The 19,076-nt window shown below is 40.8% G+C and overlaps 1 protein-coding gene and 1 long non-coding RNA gene across 3 annotated transcripts in view; both read right to left on the bottom strand.

The window, feature by feature from the left end:
- Positions 1 to 19,076, bottom strand: part of DYNC1LI2 (dynein cytoplasmic 1 light intermediate chain 2) — a 22,559-nt gene extending 3,483 nt beyond the window's left edge. Inside the window, exons 1-12 of one of the 2 annotated variants that reach the window (XM_083626589.1) lie at positions 18,641 to 19,076; positions 14,006 to 14,079; positions 13,381 to 13,497; positions 11,962 to 12,192; positions 8,071 to 8,234; positions 7,281 to 7,374; positions 6,346 to 6,481; positions 5,133 to 5,244; positions 3,393 to 3,452; positions 2,780 to 2,821; positions 1,144 to 1,261; positions 215 to 331 (exon numbers count right to left, since the gene is read on the bottom strand). In XM_083626589.1, the coding sequence (XP_083482715.1) occupies positions 215 to 331; positions 1,144 to 1,261; positions 2,780 to 2,821; positions 3,393 to 3,452; positions 5,133 to 5,244; positions 6,346 to 6,481; positions 7,281 to 7,374; positions 8,071 to 8,234; positions 11,962 to 12,192; positions 13,381 to 13,497; positions 14,006 to 14,079; positions 18,641 to 18,771 (1,396 nt within the window). In that variant the 5' untranslated portion in view covers positions 18,772 to 19,076. Of the gene's footprint in view, positions 1 to 214; positions 332 to 1,143; positions 1,262 to 2,779; positions 2,822 to 3,392; positions 3,453 to 5,132; positions 5,245 to 6,345; positions 6,482 to 7,280; positions 7,375 to 8,070; positions 8,235 to 11,961; positions 12,193 to 13,380; positions 13,498 to 14,001; positions 14,080 to 18,640 lie in introns of both variants that reach the window. The other variant, XM_083626590.1, reaches the window with a different exon arrangement.
- On the bottom strand, positions 8,484 to 11,953 carry LOC310768475. Its single transcript, XR_014551339.1, has 2 exons — positions 11,551 to 11,953; positions 8,484 to 11,322 (listed from the first exon to the last, which is right to left on the bottom strand). It is a non-coding gene; the product is annotated as an uncharacterized lncRNA (long non-coding RNA).

Raw genomic sequence — 19,076 nt, 5'->3', positions numbered from 1 at the left:
TTAATGCTTTTAGAAGCATAGAAAACTTCCTTATACTGAACAATCTGAGTATTGTCTACACTGACTCGCAGCAGCCCTTCAAGGTTTCAGACAAGTGACATTCCCAGGCCTACCTAAAGATGCTACAGATTGAACATAGGATCTTCTGCATGCAAAGCAGATGTTCTACCCAAGCTAGGGCCCCTCCAGTGCTGCATTAGGCTCCAGACAGTACCTGATTTTTTGGCTGTGGTCTGCACTCCTCCGGCACCAGGACTCCCAGGAGAGCCAGTCTTTTTACTCAAGAGACTGTTGAAGAAGCTGGCTAGCACACCTTCACTTGCAGCATTATCTAATTAAAAGGAGGTGAGAAAAGTTTGAAACACACAGGACTGTGGCAGATTAACAATCCTTTATGTTCAAAATATATGAAAGGCATAAAATGATGCGTGGGAGGGAAATGAATGTTACAAAGAATGTAATTCCTAACTGGCATATCAACCCATTCCCTTTTCAAAGAGGTCTATACAAAAAATTTAACATATTTAAATACAGTGGTACCTCAGGTTACAGACACTTCAGGTTATAGACTCTGCTAACCCAGAAATAGCACCTTGGTTAAGAACTTTGCTTCAGGATGAGAACACAAATCGCGCCACGGCAGCAGCGGGAGGCCCCATTAATCATCAGGTTAAGAACAGACCTCCAGAACGAATTAAGTTCTTAGCCCGAAGTACCACTGTATATTGTCTTATATTTTATTCCTGCTTCCCAATTTACTGGCTCTTCGAGCAAAACTGGTCATCACTTCCATTCAGAAATAAAACTGTCTTCCTTGTTGGGTCCTAAATTGTGGCAAGAATATATCTATTAAATCCCATTACTTCAATAGTCAACGAAATCTGAATTTTTCTGCTATAATTTATTGTTATTATAGCAGATTATTATAGTTATATTATTAAACTATGGATACAAGTATCGTTCATAATTCTCTCTATCCCTGATAACTTAAAAAACATTTTTAAGCCCCAACAGCTGCCCACTGAGTATGCCACATGAATATTTGATTTTATCACTAAATTAGTATCTTCCTTTCATCTAATAAGCTCAGTGTTCCAAGAAAAGATTACAAACAAAATAGGTTGTTTAAGTTGCAGTGCATACTTTTAATTGTTGGATCTGGCTTCTTAACAGATGCTATTGGCGAGGCACTGGGGACAGTGACAGGGCCTGCCCTGCCCTGGGGTCTCGGTGATCCGGAAGGCCCTCGTGCAGGAGATTCCTGGACAATCACAAATTGCAACAATGCAATTAACAATAAAGGAAAAAAGGAAAACAATGCAACTGCTAAAGTGTACTCCAGCACTTCTTTGCTCAGAGATTCCCAAATTACACCAGTGAACTTCTCCAGATTAAAGAGAATTGATGAAGCAACAGCAATTTATATTTTCTCCCCCCAAAAAAGTAGCAGCTCTCTGCAATTTAAAAGTAAAATTTCAATTGCAAATCTAATTGCATAAATTACTTTATGTTTGGGTTTAGTGAAATATAAGGAAAACTGCTATCAGTTAAATTTTAGAGCTTCCACTATTTTTGAGTGATACTGGCTGCGTTCAGACATAACATTAATCCACAGAGTGTGGTTTGTTTAAAATATGACTAGTTTACCTATGCATGCAGTTTGAGCACTTCCACTCTGCTCCTCCCTTCCTCTGCTTCCTGATCATGACTAGTTTGGAGAGAAATAAACCACCAGCACTGCCTCACACATAACACTAAGCCTGCTGTTTCATAGTTTGCTTCCCCACTCAACTAAGGGTGAAGTGGGAGAGCTTTAACTGCACATACCAATACACTGCTCATGCACAGTTAAACAAAGCATTCTTAAAATGAACTATACTCCAGAGCTTACTGTTACATCCCAATGCAGCATACTAAGTTCTCAGAATGGGTTCCCCCTGCAGTGTGTTTTCTTTCTTTCTTTTCTCTTTTTAAATGTTCAACCTCTTTACACATACACAGCAGACGTCGTTCTCCTCCCACTTTATTTAGTAGCTTGTGCTTCCCTAGTCAATTGCCCATATATCATTTTGAGAACTCTGGAGTTTGCTGTAGAAATTGCATGTTTTCAATGATACCCCATTTATCACTGTAAAAAGTTAGTCGATTTCAAGTATCAATTTTTGGGTATATCTCAGGCACAGATTTGTAAATACATTCAGCTGCTAAAATGATCTATTCACATAGTTAACAAACAAACACCTTCAGTTGCTTGGGATACTTTTTAAAATGTTATGCATAAACTGCATGCAATATTCCAAAAAGATACTAAGCAAGCATTGCAGTAAGGTTTGATAATTTCAATCATTCAGGCTATGGGGCTCAGGCTTACATTTTAAACTACAAATTAAAGGGTAAAGGTAAAGGCACCCCTGACCGTCGTTAGGTCCAGTTGCGGACGACTCTGGGGTTGTGGTGCTCATCTCGATTTATTGGCCGAGGGAGCCAGCATACAGCTTCTGGGTCATGACTAAGCCGCTTCTGGTGAACCAGAGCAGCACACAGAAATGCCGTTTACCTTCCCGCCGGAGCGGTTCCTATTTATCTACTTGCACTTTGACGTGCTTTCGAACTGCTAGGTTGGCAGGAGCAGGGACTGAGCAACGGGAGCTCACCCTGTCGTGGGGATTTGAACTGCCAACCTTTCGATCGGCAAGCCGTAGGCACTGTGGTTTAGACCACAGCGCCACCTGTGTTACATTTTAAACTACAAATTACTTTCCTACAAACACATACTTACAGAAGCTCTTGTAGGTGTGGCTGGCTGCTTGGCAAGGTGAGACTGAAAAAGAACAAAGAGCTCTTAAATATACTGGGGAAAATGTCCCAAAATTTAAAAACGTGTGGCAATGATGCTATCTTGCGAACTTGAGCTTAACCTTACTCAATGTGACTCTGACACTTTTACAAAGTTATTCCCAAATGATATCACTGGAGGGCACCAGAATTAAACAGGAAAAGAGGTAGGATTCTGCAGTACAGTTGCATTACATAGTAAGTGGGGGTTAAGTTCCAAGAGTCATGTTTATGCAAAAATGAAACTGGTGATATATGCTTCTCAAGATGCTATGGAATTCCTCATGCTGTTGTTAAATGCTTCATGTGATAAAGTTGGGTCGTATCTTATACACATTTAACATGCAAATTCAGCTCAGCTGCAGTCCATTTCAGCCTTTTTCTTCTGCCAGCATCTCCCTCTGCCTCCCTCCTCCTCTCTTCTGCTGGCTTCTACCAGTCACTTGCATGGAGGAGTCAGGGGAGGCAGTGGAGACATGGGAGAGGCCTCCCCAAGGGATTTCCTCCCCACTTGCCAGCAAAGGAAAAGTAATTTTGGCTATATGTTATTTTCTTACCTGCTGCTTCATGAGAAACACTTGTTCATCTTCCGCTGCAAGTTCTTTGTCATGAACTAACTGATGAGAAGAGGAATGAAACACAGAAAACTTCATTATAAACAAAAAATGGCTGCACAAATTATAAGGGGGGGGCATTACCATGAAAAGTTGTATATATAGTAAATTATCCCTTCAGTGTCCTAATAATCTGGAATAATTCCTACTCTCTGCTGTCTGACACAAGTTATGTAGTAGACGTGTGTGTGTGTGTGTGTGTGTGTGTTTACATGCATGCAACTCCAGTGAGGGAATCCTGCAGCAGGCACAGCCGGAGAGATTATCTTCCTAGCAGCAAAAATTTAGTACCACAGCTGCTATGCCAACATTCCCACACTTAGAGCCCCCTCAATGTTTTGTGACTCCAGTTCCCATCAGCCGCAGCCGACATGGTCAATGGTCAGTTGGTGGGAGCTTTAGTATGAAAGATCTAGAAAGCACCATGTTGGGAAGGCTGTACTAGCCATGGAAGCTACAGGAAGACAGGGAGCATGTGGAAGCTTCTGGCCACAACAACTCCTTGCAATTCTTTCTGACTCCTTTCTTGCTTGGCTGGTTTCAGAAGGGGGGGGGCAAGAAGTACCCCAATTAGTATTCCATTCTTGTTGGATTAGTACCCCAAATTCATTAAGTCCTTAAACACATAGCAGCAGTAGTAGGCTGTTTGTTGGTTAAAGAGAGGATTTCCAACTTGGAGGGCTTGAAGACAGATTCAGTTTAGAAGTGTCCTCCACCCCAAGTTCCCCCCAAAATACAAGACACCTTATCCATAGACTCAATTGGAATTTAACAGATATGCTGTGTAGATGTCAAGAATTTTTCAGAACAAAAACTTTTATATGCAAAGTCACAAATATATATATATAGTCTGTGACCTGGCCTCCTCTTGTGCATCATTATTTTTTTAAATGTATATGGATAACATTCCCTAGGCAGTTTACAAAATTTAAAAGGCAGGGTGGTATTCAACTAACTCATCCTCAGAGCAGACCCCCTGCAAACTGTAGACTTGGAAGTCAATTAATTTAAATGAAGCTACTCCAAGTATGAACAACATATTTTAAAATATGTTGCTTTAAACATCAAGATTAATAAAAATCCAGGACCAGCTGTTCTGCCAACAACTCCATGGGAAATTATGATTTAGACAGAGCTGATCTACTGGAAGAGGTTGAGCCTATGCATTGGGGGGGTTCAGACTACAGGTCACATACTAAATTCCCTATCATCCTGATTCAATTTCACATATTGTAACACAACCCCAAATACACTGCATACATACACCAAATACACAGCAAGCAGTCTACAGCTAAAGCTTGCACCAGGATATTTAGAACTACATTAATCAATTTTCTTCTACTCATAGTACATTGGATCCAAGCCACCATTCTTTTGTCTCTTCCCATATGGAAATGCAATGTACTATATTTTGTCAGGGATTGAGAGCTGTGTTTTGTTTGCTTTTGAAACCTTTTGCATTAGTCCAATCAGACTTCAGTACACCTGCCTCACTGCAGTCCCCAAAGGGTTACAAATGTAAAAGGAATACTGTAGCCTAGGCAAAAAAATGAGGGTGGCGGTTTATAAAGTCAAATTATTGGCTTAGCATTCTTACCATGGCTCAGGATACTGAATTCACTGTAGTGGTTACTTACAGCCCTGCACACTCGATAAAGTAATGTATAATTCAATGGTGCTTACCTTTCTTACAGGAGGTTTTACAATGAAGTCTTCATATGGATCTTCTGGTTTCACTGTTGTGAAGTTTTCATGTAGAATTGAAATTTTCTTTTCATTGTCCCAGCCAGCAGGTCTAGCAAGAGAAAGGATTCATGTCAGCACATCAGCACATCCTTTTTTTCAGAAGTACAGCATAATGGTGACTGGCACAGGTACATTTTGAAAATATTTGTTTAGCTTGCCTTTTCGCATTTGAGAAAAATACAGAAAAGTGTTATTACACTGTTGTACATTAAACGGGACATTCTTCATTCTCCCACAAAGCAAAACTGTCCTAAATGAAGTAAGAAGTATGATGCTAATTCACGTTACTGTGAAATGCATGAAACCAAAAGAGACCAATTCCCTGGATCACCTTACAGTCAACTGCAAGCACTACAGCACATCTGGGTGCACTGGCAAGCACACACACAGCAGGAAGATGGAGCCAATCCTGGCTCTAAGTGTACCTGCTTTGATCACATTTATACTTTTAAAACTGTGCAGTGTGAAGTGACCTTACAGCTGAAGAACTGCACCTATGCCTAGAAGGCAAGGATGAATTTGGTGCAACGTGCCACAAAACCATCACCCCTTTCCTTATGATCATTTGTAATCAGATAAGCCCTCAACTCCTTGGGGAGGAAGGAGACAGAAATATAACACACAAATGAACGTATGGTTTGTGTTGGCATTGGCCTTTATATTGGCCAAATATCCCAAAGAGAATGTTATGTGGAGTCATATTAACTTAATTTTTCCAGAGCAGCACTACTATCCTTGCATGACACACCTGTGGCAAAAGACATTCAGGGATGGAGAAGCACCAGAGCAGCTTATTCTACTTCATGGTGGCAATGGGAAGGGGAGATACTTGTCTCCTTGCAGAAAGAACAGCAACTCCACATCAGATAATATAACCTGGTGCTTCAGAAAAGCAGTTCTAAAGTTCAGGCAGTAAGTTCAGGCATGCAATCTTGAGTGTTCTTATTGGAAAGGAACTTCCATTAAATCAACGTAGACTGACTTCTGGCTAGCATGATTAAGAGTTGTATATATATTGTGCTATCTTATTTATGTTTAATCTACTACAGTGTCTCCTTTTCATCCATCAGCACCCCCCCATCTTATTCTCAAATTAAAGGGGATTTTCAAGTCTTAGTGTAAATGTACAAGAAATTGCTCTTCAACTTACATGAAAACTGCATCCTTTTCTACCACTAAGGCAGGTGTGATAAAATGAAAGCCATATGTTTTATGTACAATGTACTTATATAACAAATCAAGATTCTTTTCCTCTTTAACTGATGAATAGATCAAGGCTGCACCATCTATTAATTTGCATTAAGGAAAACTTTGAAAATGTTATTAAGATCAATTGAAATTAATCTGCTAAATTTGCATTTTTTGTTTTTTAAACAGAGCAAAGTTTCCAGAAATGAAATACTTGAAATACTGTAATGGGATGGGCCCTATGTGCAATTCCTTAACATGAAATGGGCTGTACATTTCAGTGTCTAATGAAATACAAAGGGAACAGAGAGCTTGAAAGTAAAAAAATTAAGGTGGCAACATGACTAAATGCAATTTGCTAGGTTTAAACAGAAAGTGTCATTCCTAAGCGATCCACAGTATTTACTAATATATGTATATATCATATAATACGTGTATTAATTCCTACTTATAATTAACTAATTGTACTTACAGCACAATTCTATGCATGTCTACTCAAAACCAAGACCCACCATGTTCAATGTAAATATGTAAAAATGGAGCAAGCATGGACATAGTGGGATTTAATTCTGAATCAACATGCAGAGGATTGCACTGTTAGTTGTACATTTAAAAAAAAAATCTAAGATTGAGCAAATTTATCTATCCTTAAAGGCTGCCAGGCTACTACTGAAAAATAAAGTGTGGAGATAAATGTTCGTCTTTAGGTATGCAGTACAAAAAATGAAATATACAGGAAACAAATGGTTTTTTCTTTCAATAATGGGAAAGAAATAGCAGACTCAGACCATACATTTGGGTTGAGATGATGGCATACTGAGCTTTATGTAAAGTGACAGTGCTCAATATGGCACTGTTTTTTATTCCACTACTTATGCTCAAGTAAGAAAAAGATACATTGTAAGCAGAATCTACGAATGTGCGACTGAATGAAGTCAAAATGTTCTTCTCTGTAGTCAAGTTCCTTTTCTAATACACTCATTGCATCACACTGAAAAAGAAACACAAAGAAAAGTCTTAAGAATTCTAAAAGCCTGAAGTGAAAAATGTGTGCAGAAAATACACACTTTTGCATAAATTAGTGTTCAAAGCAAGCTTGGTTTGGTGTCATTAAGCAAAATACTTCAAAAGCCATCAGATATTGTATACCATCAAGTTTGGACAGACAAAATATCTTTTATTAAAATATCACAAAAGCACACATTTAAACTTTATAGACATCACATACTTTAAGACACCTTACTCCTCACCTTTGAAACAAATTCAGAAAGGTATTTTAATTTGCATATTCATGCTTCAGAAGATAAAAGTTTACAACTATTGATCACACTTTAAAGTTTGGGGCTTTTCTGTGGTGTGTGTATAAGATTAGAAACTGATCTTCCATTCTCTGAATTTAACTGACAGATATTTTACAGATTTGAAAATAGGGATAATAACTAATAGAACAGAGAATCCTGAAGAAAGAAATGGACTGCACTCAATGCTCTTCCCAGACATACTAAAAATCCAAATGTTTTTACATAAACACACAAATACTGACAATTACACTCTTTTAAATGGGCAGTGACAAACACTCACAATGTATATCAGGATCACAAGAAACGCAAGAGGGCAATAAAACATATCATTAGCAATAACCAAAATACTTTCCAAGAATTGCCAGTAAACGAGAGCTCAAACTTACCTTTGTACAAACTACTATCACAGGGATGCCGAGGTTGTGAGTCAGAACATTATCTCCAAGTGGTAGAATTACATTTTCGTCATCTTGTCCTGATGGGCCTCTTCTCTGCGGTGACCCCTGATACCCATCTTCAGGTTCTACATATTCCTGAAAAGCCTTCACAACTATGATAAAAAAGAATAGTTTTACATGTAATTATAAAATACTTTGGGTGATACACAGCACTGGGTGAGGGTAATTTCTCATTCCTGCCCCTTCCACTTTGGAGGGTCCCTCAACCTTTTGGAACCTATCTGGTGGGCACACAGAGCCTGGAGACGAGGGGAGAGAAGAGGGAATTCTCTTTTCTGCCAAGCACCACCTGATAATCACTCTTTAAAGTTATGCAAAGGGAAATATGTTTTGAGGTTAAGCAAAATGTGGAGGTTCAGTAAAACTATTTATTGTATTTTAAGCTACCCTTCATCCTTTTGGATACCAGGGAAGTTTGCAAAATAATCAAACAAAAATACAGAAGAGTTACTAAAAGATTAAAATGTCTAAAAGAAATTACACTCATAAACAAAATCAATACAGAAGAAGCAGCATATCAATTGTGAGATTCCAAACAATGTTTACCTCTCAGAGGAGAAGATGAGTCCTCAATTGACCAGCTAACTGATCAGGAAGGACTAGTTAACAACATGCAAAAAACCCGAGATCCTGGTCTATGGTTCCCAAAGAAGCCAAGGTGCTTTTAAAAAGGTCTGAAGTTAGCATACAAATCCAGACTTGTTTGGGAGAAACAAACCAGGATTCCTCCCAGGCTCCCACATCACAACAGGCTAGCAGTTCCTGGTTAGTTTTACCCACCTGCACAAAGGGTGGGGGAAGTGAACCAGCTGGATGCACCAGCATGCTGATCACTCACAGTAAGCCAGGATAAGCCAGGAATCCTGGCTTATTGTGAAATGCAAATGCAGCCTTTAACTTGCAAGTTTTCTTTTTAGCATAAAGCAACACTCTCTCCCTGCATAAATTATTTGTCATTACTGTAATGAGTTTTAATTCAGCATTCAGAGACCATTTGTGTACATCTTGGTTTGAAACTTCAACACTGCACCATTTCAGGAAAAAAATTAACAGAGACTTTGAAATGGTATTCCATTAAACATGTTATCACTAATTAGTAGATGAGCCTTGGCAACTCATCCAACAGGCCCCACAAGCAGAAGTGAGGCAGGCATGCGCTGGAATGCCTTGTGACACTGACACTGCTGCTGCTCTCCTTCCTGAACCCACACGGGAGGCAAACAGAGCAAGTAACAGTTAAAATCGTGGGCAAGGGTTAAGCACAGCTACTTCTCTTGGAGCAACATTTGCATTCCGCTGCTGTGGAAAACCAGGGAAGCCTGGTAGTGTGGACTGGAAGGGAGGGAGGCCTCTCAGATAAGAATTGTCCACTGGCAGCAGAGATGCATGTTAGAAATAAGGCGAGTGTCCGAGTCAAGGAAGGGCTGCAGCAATAGGATCCTTAGGCTGCCCTTAGTTGCTGCTTTAGGTACAATGATCCTTCTGTGGGGGAAAAGCACAGATCAGCAATGCTCTTCCCTCTGCATTTTTCAGCAGTTTACTTGGCAGCTTCCATTTCAGCAAAGGAATGAACACCACAAAAACTGCATGAAATGTGACAATGGGGAGACACAGAAATGGCAATTTATTTTGCTGAAGCTCAGAAGCAGGCATTGACTTTGGTCACAATAGGCATCATTGGCACATGACTTGCCTCATGAGACAGATATGGAGTGACGTAATCCCCAATACAAAATGTACTTCTTGGTAGGAAGAAAGGGATTATTTTGCCCACTGAATTTGATAGGATCGTCTTGGTTTAAAAAACTGCACAATACAGCTTTGACAGCCACCTTTTACATTGTCCCACTAGTTTAAAATGAGTGCACCGTTAATGTGCAAGTCTGCAAAAGCATTGGGAAATTCTTGTCAGATTGCATTTCTTTACAAAGAAGCAAAGTGTCAGAAAACTTTGGGACAGACAATGAGAAACCATTTATTTCAATCAAACTTGCTATACTATGAATGAACTATATTTTCAGGAACATTACGGCATGGTGAAGAGAGGTTCTCCAAGTTCCAGTAATAAGTCCAACCCTGTGCAGTGGAAAAACATTCCGGCACTGTACCCCTTATCAAGGGAATGTGCAATTAGATACCACTGTCTCCTAACCTGAACTATCATCTATTTAAATGACATTTCTATTGTGCACAAATTCTGCATAGGTATTTTCATGAGCACACTTTCCACCTCATTGCATTAATATATAAATACAGATTCAAGTTTTTAATATAGCAACCAACTATGCATACCCGAGGGCTCACACAATGAAGAATACTAAGTCGCAACTGTGGTTCTCCTTACAGTCTTTTTATGAACTTGGGGTATTATAACCTTGAAATTGATGCTATCAGTGACAGGAAAGCCAATACTACAGGGTGTTTATTGGTTTCACAGTTGACTATCTTTAAATTATGCCTGTTTCTGGAATTCAGCAAACTGCCACTATGCAGAAATGTTCCATACCTCACTCTGACTGTCCTCAAAACTTACGGGACTCCTGCATGCATTAACTGATGACCCATGATTACTCACATGTAAAAACCTCAAGTCATATTCTCTTAACTGCACTTCTCCCACCTCACAGGGGGTCTACCTTTGTTGACCAAGCATGACTGAAGCTGTACAACCTGAATATATTTTAGTAGGGCTTGCACAGATAGACCATCAAAGTCTTCTAGATGTGGAGATACTTTAAGAACCAGACAAGTTCTATTATTTGCTATCAATCCCCCCCATGTATGTGTGCATATGTGCACATTGCTCTGAATTTAATAGTCATTATTACTTACTAGTTTATTGCTCTTAGGTACTCTCTTAAATTTTGCAATGGATTTTATTATTATTGTAAGCTGTTCTGATAGCCAGTTTTGGCTGGAAAATGGAGTAAAATAATAAACAATCTCCATGCTAACCAACCTTCTTGCCAGAGATTTCTAAAAAATATTTAGCAACATAAGCTCTTGATGATGTTAGCAAGTAATTAAGTCAGTTTCTTAAGCAGCCTTCAGTGTGTCTTGCTCCCCAAATATATGTTTTATCTATATTATTCCAAAGTCTCCACACCTTGTTCTGCAAGGATATGGAAAAGAAACTGTATTTGATTTGTTTACAAATCTCAGAGTTTTCACAATTCCAAACTCTGTACAGTGATACCTCAGGTTACAGACGCTTCAGGTTACAGACTCCGCTAACCCAGAAATAGTACCTCGGGTTAAGAACTTTGCTTCAGGATGAGAACAGAAATCGCATGGCGGCGGCATGGCAGCAGTGGGAGGCCGCATTAGCTAAAGTAGTACCTCAGGTTAAGAACAGATTCAGGTTAAGAACGGACCTCCGGAATGAATTAAGTTCTTAACCCGAGGTACCACTGTAATAGGAATGACATTTTACAAGTCACTTGTGCATTAAACAAGTCCAGAACATATGCCCACAGCCACAATCCTCACCAAACTATCTATATTGTTTCAATTCATCTGCCAATTCCAAACTCTGTACTAGGAATGAGATTTTACAAATCACTTGTGCATCAAACAAGTCCAGAACATATGCCCACAGCCACAATGCTCACCGAACTATCTATATCGTTTCAATTCATGCGCAAAGCCTAGCTGAAAGGAAGACTCCCAAACATGAACTGCTGCCAGGGAGAATAAAGACAATGCTAGGATACATGACCACTGGTGGGTTACAATAAGGCAACTGCATATGAATTTAAAAGTGATCATCCCTGAAAGTTGTAGGGATACAAAAGAAACTTTCAGTCTCGCATTACTTACATTGCTGTTCCATATCTCTCATCTCTTCAGGGGGGATTTTCAGCTTATCAATATGTTCACGCAATACACTTGCCCATTTCTGTAAGGATTCCATAACAGTCCATGGTCTAGACATATCTGCCACAAAAATGACAAGGGTCTCTTGCAGCGATTCTGCCGAAACAGCGAATTTCAAGAGCCCTTTATGGTACAAGTCCCCATCAAGAATCCAGACGTTACAACGGGTCTGATCTGAAAGGAAGGAGAGATGTTCTCATTAAGAAATCATTTTCCACAGTTATTAGTATTAGCATCACCACCTATATACTTGGCATTTTACAAAGAATGAGAAGACAAATCCTTAATCCCACAGGGACACCTATCTCAAATTTGACACAAGTGAGACAAAAAAGGAAAAGGAAGGAACTGGAACCAGGATCAAGCAAATGATAGTATATGTGTGTATTGCAGTCACACACTTTGGCTTAGCTACAATGGATATTAGGACTAAGGGTTACTCCACAGAAGTGATGGGGAGCCTATGGCTCTTGAGATGCTGCTGGATTACAACTCCCATCATCCTTGATTATTGGCCACACTGGCACTGGCTGATGGGAAGTAGAGTCCAACAACATCTAGAGGCTCATGTGTTCCCCACGACTGTTCCAAAGGCTTCACAGAAAAAGTGGTTTTTTAAAGGAGGGATTTGAAAATAAAGGAAGGACATGTCTAGGCAGAAAGAGAGGAAGATCAAGGTAATTTCAGGGAGCAGGAAACTTGATGGTGTTGGAGCTGACTGAGAAACAGTCACAAATATGAGTATTCCAAGATATTAAAAGCAGAGAAATAAGAAGTGGATAGCCATGGAGGATTTTCAAGTGAGGACAAAAGTCTTGTGCAGTATCCAGGAGGGGAGAAGAAGTGTAGGGATTTAATGAAGGGTATCACATGGCTAGAGCAACAACAGAGGTGAATCATTTTGGGAGCATTTCTCAACATATAAAGAACAAATGGATTAAATTACAGCTGCAATTGTTATTCTGGATAGTGGTGCTCACCCTTTGGAATGCCCTTCCATCAGATGTTAAGGAGATGAGTAATTATATAACAGGAAACATCTGAAGGAAGCCCTGTATAGGGAAGCTTTTTAAGATTTAATGTTTTACTATGTTTTTATATATGCTGTAAACCACCTAGAGTGGCTGGGGCAACCCAGTCTGAGGGCGGGGTACAAATTAATAATAATAATGATAACAACTATTACTACTATTACATATATTCACATGGGACTAAGCTCTGTTGAACACTGTTGAGACTTAATTCCATGTGAACTTGCATAGTCAGAGGCTTTGAGAAGGCAGTAGAAAAATCAGCTGCCCTTTAGAAGAGGCCAGCCTTCAACTTTAAGCACAAGACATGCAAGTAAGGCAAATACATTACCATCTCTGTCTTCATCATGGATATTTAGGTACAGGTATTCCAGGCCTCTTCCTTTCTTCCCATGCTCTGCTCCTTGGATTTTAGTCATTAGTGTTGTTTTGCCCGAGCCATCATCACCTGCCAATAGGTTTAGAGGGCAGAAAACAAACATCAAGAAGCTCATCTCTTCCAGGAAATGATCAAGCCTCCGAGCTGAGAATTTAGTGGGCGCTGGAGAAACAACTCATTTATTCTGTTATAGGGTAGCAAAACAGCCCCATTACAGGAAAGAGAGACTCTCTTGGATTCAGCATCACAATTCACATTCATAAGCTGAACTTACTCTTCCACTTACTCTACAAAAAGGTCACATTTGCATCTTTAATATCTTGAATGTATCTTCTTAAGGCTATTAACATGCACCACAAGCTCTTTTGTCAATACATTAGATCTAAGATATTTTGTCAGCACAAAAAAAGATACAAGATCAACTTTAGCCTGACTATTATTTTATTACTTGCCTCCAAATAGGCTGTGTACTAAATTAAACAGCTCATTTTGTTCTATCAGTTAAATTTGTCTTTAAAAAGTAATCCAGTGTCAGAATTCCCATAAGAATCTCCCACTATTACTCACTGATACTTACCAAAGACAAGAATATTTTTGCCTGTGGGTAATTTAGACCTGGATCGTGTGGCAACTTCACTCAGTATTGAGTGCCTGCATAAAACAAGTTCACTTATTAGTTTGTCTGAGACATAACACAAATCAAATGAAACAAAATAACTGTCAAAGGGCATTTCTGTGCAGGAAAGGTTTATGTATTTCAGGGGTGGAGAACCTCATGCTCAGGGGTCAAATGCAGCCCTCCACAGGCCCCTCTCTCTTGCCCTTGGAACCCTCTCCAGGCCTCCCACTACCCCCAAGCCACACTGCCACCGGTCCTGTTCAGCACCCTCCTCAAGTGCCTTTGCTTGGCTGAAACATGTCCTTGAACTGTGATAATACCTCTTGCTTGCCAGGATAGAACATGGAGACGGTCAGGGGTTGGATGTGCAAGTGTAGAAACCTCTGGCTTTTGCATGGCTGGAATTTAGCCTCTTGTACAAATGTAAGAACTGTGTCCATTGGTTTACACACTTTTACCTCTGACCCTGCCCTGGCACACAGACTATGGGCCGAAAGAAAACCCAGAAGACACCAACCTATCACTCACCAGGATCATCCGCTGACTTCCAAGTCAATTAAGTCAGGAGGAATGAGAAACCTGCTTCAGCCAAAGGGACCAAATCCCTCATGAGCGACCTTCCAGGTGCCATATTCCAGCAGTGGATGGGGCAAGAAGCAAAAGTGGACAGAGTAAGAGATGTAACTTTTACCTTCGTACAGGCTACATTCCAGCCATGCAAAAGTCATAGGTTTCTGTTCACACACAGACACTTCTCCATCTTCCATCCAGGCAAGGAAACAGCATTATCACAGTTCAATAATACATTCCAGCCAGGCAAAAGTACTTGCAGAAGGTATGCTGCAGAGCCAGTGAAGGGTGTGGCCTGGAAGAGGGTAGGGCAGCCAGGAGAGAGTCCTGAGGGCCTAGAGGGGTTGCATGTCCCTTACCAAGTGAGCTTGCTTAGTGCTCCTGCATGTGTACGGAGGGCCAAACAGAAATCCACTGATTTCACAATCCAGCTCCTGCAGCCATCCCTACATAGATACAGTTGTGTAGTACAAAAGGCAGGTGGGTGACATGGCCAGAGGTTTTGGATTATGTTCCCAGATTGTATAAAGGCTCTATGCTGTTGCCAACCTTTTTTTTAATAAAGCAACCATTAGATATGCATGCTTGTTCAGGAAATGTACAATGTACAAGGAAACTTTATTTAAATCAGTTATGTTATATGATTCTATGTAAGTTGTCTTCACTTAAAATTATGTATTATTTATTTCAATACAATCAGAAAGCTCAATCCATCAGTTTTGGCCTATAATAGAAAACTACCATGACTGGAACACTGTGATGAGTTATGTGCTGTTTTTGTCTATGCAGCACTGCAATGACACTTGGTAGCAAAGGTGTTTTTGGAAACCTGACCTCTCATGAAATTCTGCTACTCTGAAGACAGCTGATTCACTGCTGATTGCTCAAATGATAGTAGTATATTTTAAGTCCACTAATCTTGTTAGTTTTGCTTAATAAATGAATTTTTAAAAAAGCAAAAAAAAAATACAATTTGTTTAGTTTCCAGTTTCACTTTAGTTACTGTGGATGAAATTTCTGGTTTTGTCTGTTTTAAATATACACATATATCTTCAAGAAAAGCAGAACTCACTGATAATGCTGTCTAATTCCACTATGCAGGGAGGGGGCTATGCTACTACCGTCAGATTCTTTATTACTACAACTAATGTTTTCCTTAAATATTGAAACTCAGTAAAAAAAAAAATTCAAAAAAAGAGGGGGGAGAGAAACAGTACTACTGAGCACCACTATTCTGAAGGGAATTTTCAATGTATTCCTAATTGTGATATACTTCTAGCAATATGTCAGCAGACCTGTATCCACCAGAATGCAAACACAGACACTCATGGGTAACAGATGCTCAAATCCCTAGCCACTTAAACCTCATTAGCAATGTGCACATTAGCCTTTCCTTTATCCTCACTTTAAATTCTACTGAGTGGCTTTGCTCAAATTCTAGATCTTCTCCTAGAGCACAGAAGTGGAGCTGGAAGATACATTTTTAGGCCAGACTGCCAGGTTTGGCCAACTTCTACAAAACATGTAGGGTTCCAGTAGCAGCTGAAAAACAAGAGTAAGCATCTGTCCAAATAAATAAGACCATGTCATACTAAATCACTCAGATTGCACATATAAAAACAAAACACAATAGCCCTATTAGTATTTGTTTGTATAGATCTGATATACTCTCTCTTGCTCAGGAGTACATCAAGTTATAATGCTACCTCCTTCACAATAGTAAAATTCCCCCAAGAGATAAATCAGTGGCATTGCTTTCAGATGCTCTCCACTGCAAGAGGCAAAATCAGAACCCATAATGCTTCAGTGGTCACAGAGCATATCTGATACAGCCTCTCTGTATATCACAATGTAACTATTACTACCTATTCCTATAAACTCCCAAGGGAAGTTACATAGTATTGTTAAAAATATTGTGCATATGCCAACACCTGAGCATAAACAAGAATAAAGGGAGCTTCCAAGCAGAGCATGAATTTCTGTAGTGCTTGCTGAGGGTCAGTTCTGCAACTTGATCTTGCAGTCCAACAAACATACACATTTATTTATAAAACTATTTATAGACCACACCTCATACAAAATTCTAGAGCAGGTTACAACAAAATATACAAAAGATCTAAGATACAACCAAAAACAATACAAAATAATCCTATAAATGAAGACTGGATGCAAAAGGTGCTGCACAAGAGAGAATGTGTGAAAAAAATAGTTGATCAATATAGGGTATTTTTTAATATAAATTAAGCTATTTTACAATGGGGCTACAGAATCTCAAATATATTCACAGGGAAAAAATGATTTCATAATAATTTAGTTTAGTATTTGCACCTCTCTTTTCTATTAAAATAAAAGTCAAAGCTGCTTACAAGAAAAGATAATGCCATAATTGATTTCTCCAAGTTAAGAGCATTATGTCCAGATCTGGGCACTACACTTTTAAGAAGGATATTGACAAACTAGCATTAAGATGATGACAACCTGGATGGTGAGAGGTCTGGAAACCAAGCTCTGTTTAGAATGGTTGAAAAGAATGTTTAGTTTGAAGAAGAGAAGGGGAAGTATAATACCAATCTCCAATTAGCTAAAGAGTTGTCACATTACAGATGGAGCTCTATTGCTCAAGAGAATAGGACCAGAATCAATGGAGGGAAAATGCAGGGAACAAAGATTTTGTCTAAATGCTAGCGTAATTTTCATATTGGCAATAGACAGTGGAACAAAACTGACTGTCACATGAGGAAGTGGGCTTTCCTAAACTAGGCATATATAAGAAACTGGACAGTCAATGTCAGGGGTGCTGTAGTTGCAAGATCCTGCACTAGGTGGGGAGGGCTCCTAGGTCTCTTCCAACTCTATAATTTAAAGAATTTTTATTCTTAATTTGACTGGCACTGCATTTTCAATCTACTCCATCTTCTAAAGCCGCCAAGATTTTATAACCCAGCCTATCAAGCAGGTGTCTGTGGGCAGTTCTGCAGCATTTGAAGAGTCCTTTGTCAGAGTGCTGTAGCTGATTCTACATTAAGCAGGTGTTTGGGCTAGATATCCTCCAAGGTCCCTTTCAATTCTATAGATCTACAATTGAAGAAAAGAAAGACCAGCACTAGCTACTTCAGAGTTCAGCCTGGCACAATATTTCTGGACAAAAGCTGTCAGGCTAGAACCACACATTGGTTTAGATATTTTTCTCCGTTTAAATAGATGGGTCTGAGTGTAGGAATGTTGTTTTTAAATATACCAAGAGAGTAGGCTGGGTGAAAATACAAAGTGCATCCACTGCTCATCTAAACCACCATCACATGAACACTTGAGAAGTCAGCCCTGCTACGGCATGGGTTTCTGCTGCATTCACACTGAAAGGAATCATCAACAAAGCAATCCAGAGCCTGTCATTTTATCTCATTAGCTTTTTCAACAACCATGGCTGCCAGCTAGGTCAAGATTAGGGCTGCTGGCATCGCATTTTAAGTGGGCACAAGAGGGTAACGCTGCATTTTTGTTCCTGGGCCTCCATGGGGGGCGGGGAGGTCCCTGCTGCATAATCCTTCGATGGAAAGCGGGGGTGGGGTGGGGGACAGAGAAGAGATAATCCTACTTGAAAAGGGATGCTCTGGACCCCAGCCTAGCTTCTTGGCTTCGCTGCCTACAAGGCTCACATCTATGCACCTTTGTAATTGCACAGCGAAAAAGAGACAGGGAGGGAGAAGCAACCCTTCCTACCCCAACCAGCCCTTCTTCCTCAAAGCTCATAACTGCACGAGGCGCCCCTCCCAACACTAGGCAGAGCCGGGCTTGAGCTGTCAAAGAGCCACTGGCGGGATCCTGAGGCCTCCAGGCAGACCCGGCGGAGCCCCGGCAACGGCTGCTCCCGGGAGCACGGAGGCTCCGAGCCCATCGCTGAAGCCCAGTCCCTGGTCAGGACTGTGGAAGGCAGACAGAGCAACCGCTGCCCCTCCCTGGCCAATGCCAGCCCGGCAGCCAGGAGCCGCCAGGAGCCCAGGCCAACCTAGTGCGCTTCCTCACCAAAGGCTCTGCCCTTCGTCCTCCTCGCTGGCGAACTCGGCGGCCACGGGCCCGTCCGGCCCCAGCAGCTTCTTCTCCGCCAGCACCGGCGCCATCTTGCCAACGGCAGCCACCACAAAGAGTGACCTCATCCGCCCAGGCCCCGCCGAGAGGACCCCGCCTTTCCCACGCGCAGCGCCGAGGACCCCGCGCGTCCTGCCCGGTGCCGGGTCGCCGCCACCCACTCAGGGCCCTTTCTCCGCGCCCAGCTCTCGTGGGCACGCTTGGCGCCTCCAGCAGCGGCTTCTCCGTGGGGCCAAGCGGCAGCTTCAAGGCGGCGCTCCTGCCTGACGAAGGGACGGGCGCTTCGTTCTAGTCAGGCAGCGTCCTGGGCTCCTAAGGAGCGGTACCATATTCTGGACGATGAGTTCAAGCTTTTTGGGGCCGCCGCCCAGTG

Source organism: Podarcis filfolensis (genome assembly GCF_964270895.1).
Source record: "Podarcis filfolensis genome assembly, chromosome: 8".
Lineage (NCBI taxonomy): Eukaryota > Metazoa > Chordata > Lepidosauria > Squamata > Lacertidae > Podarcis > Podarcis filfolensis.
This window is presented reverse-complemented; position numbering and strand designations above follow the sequence as displayed.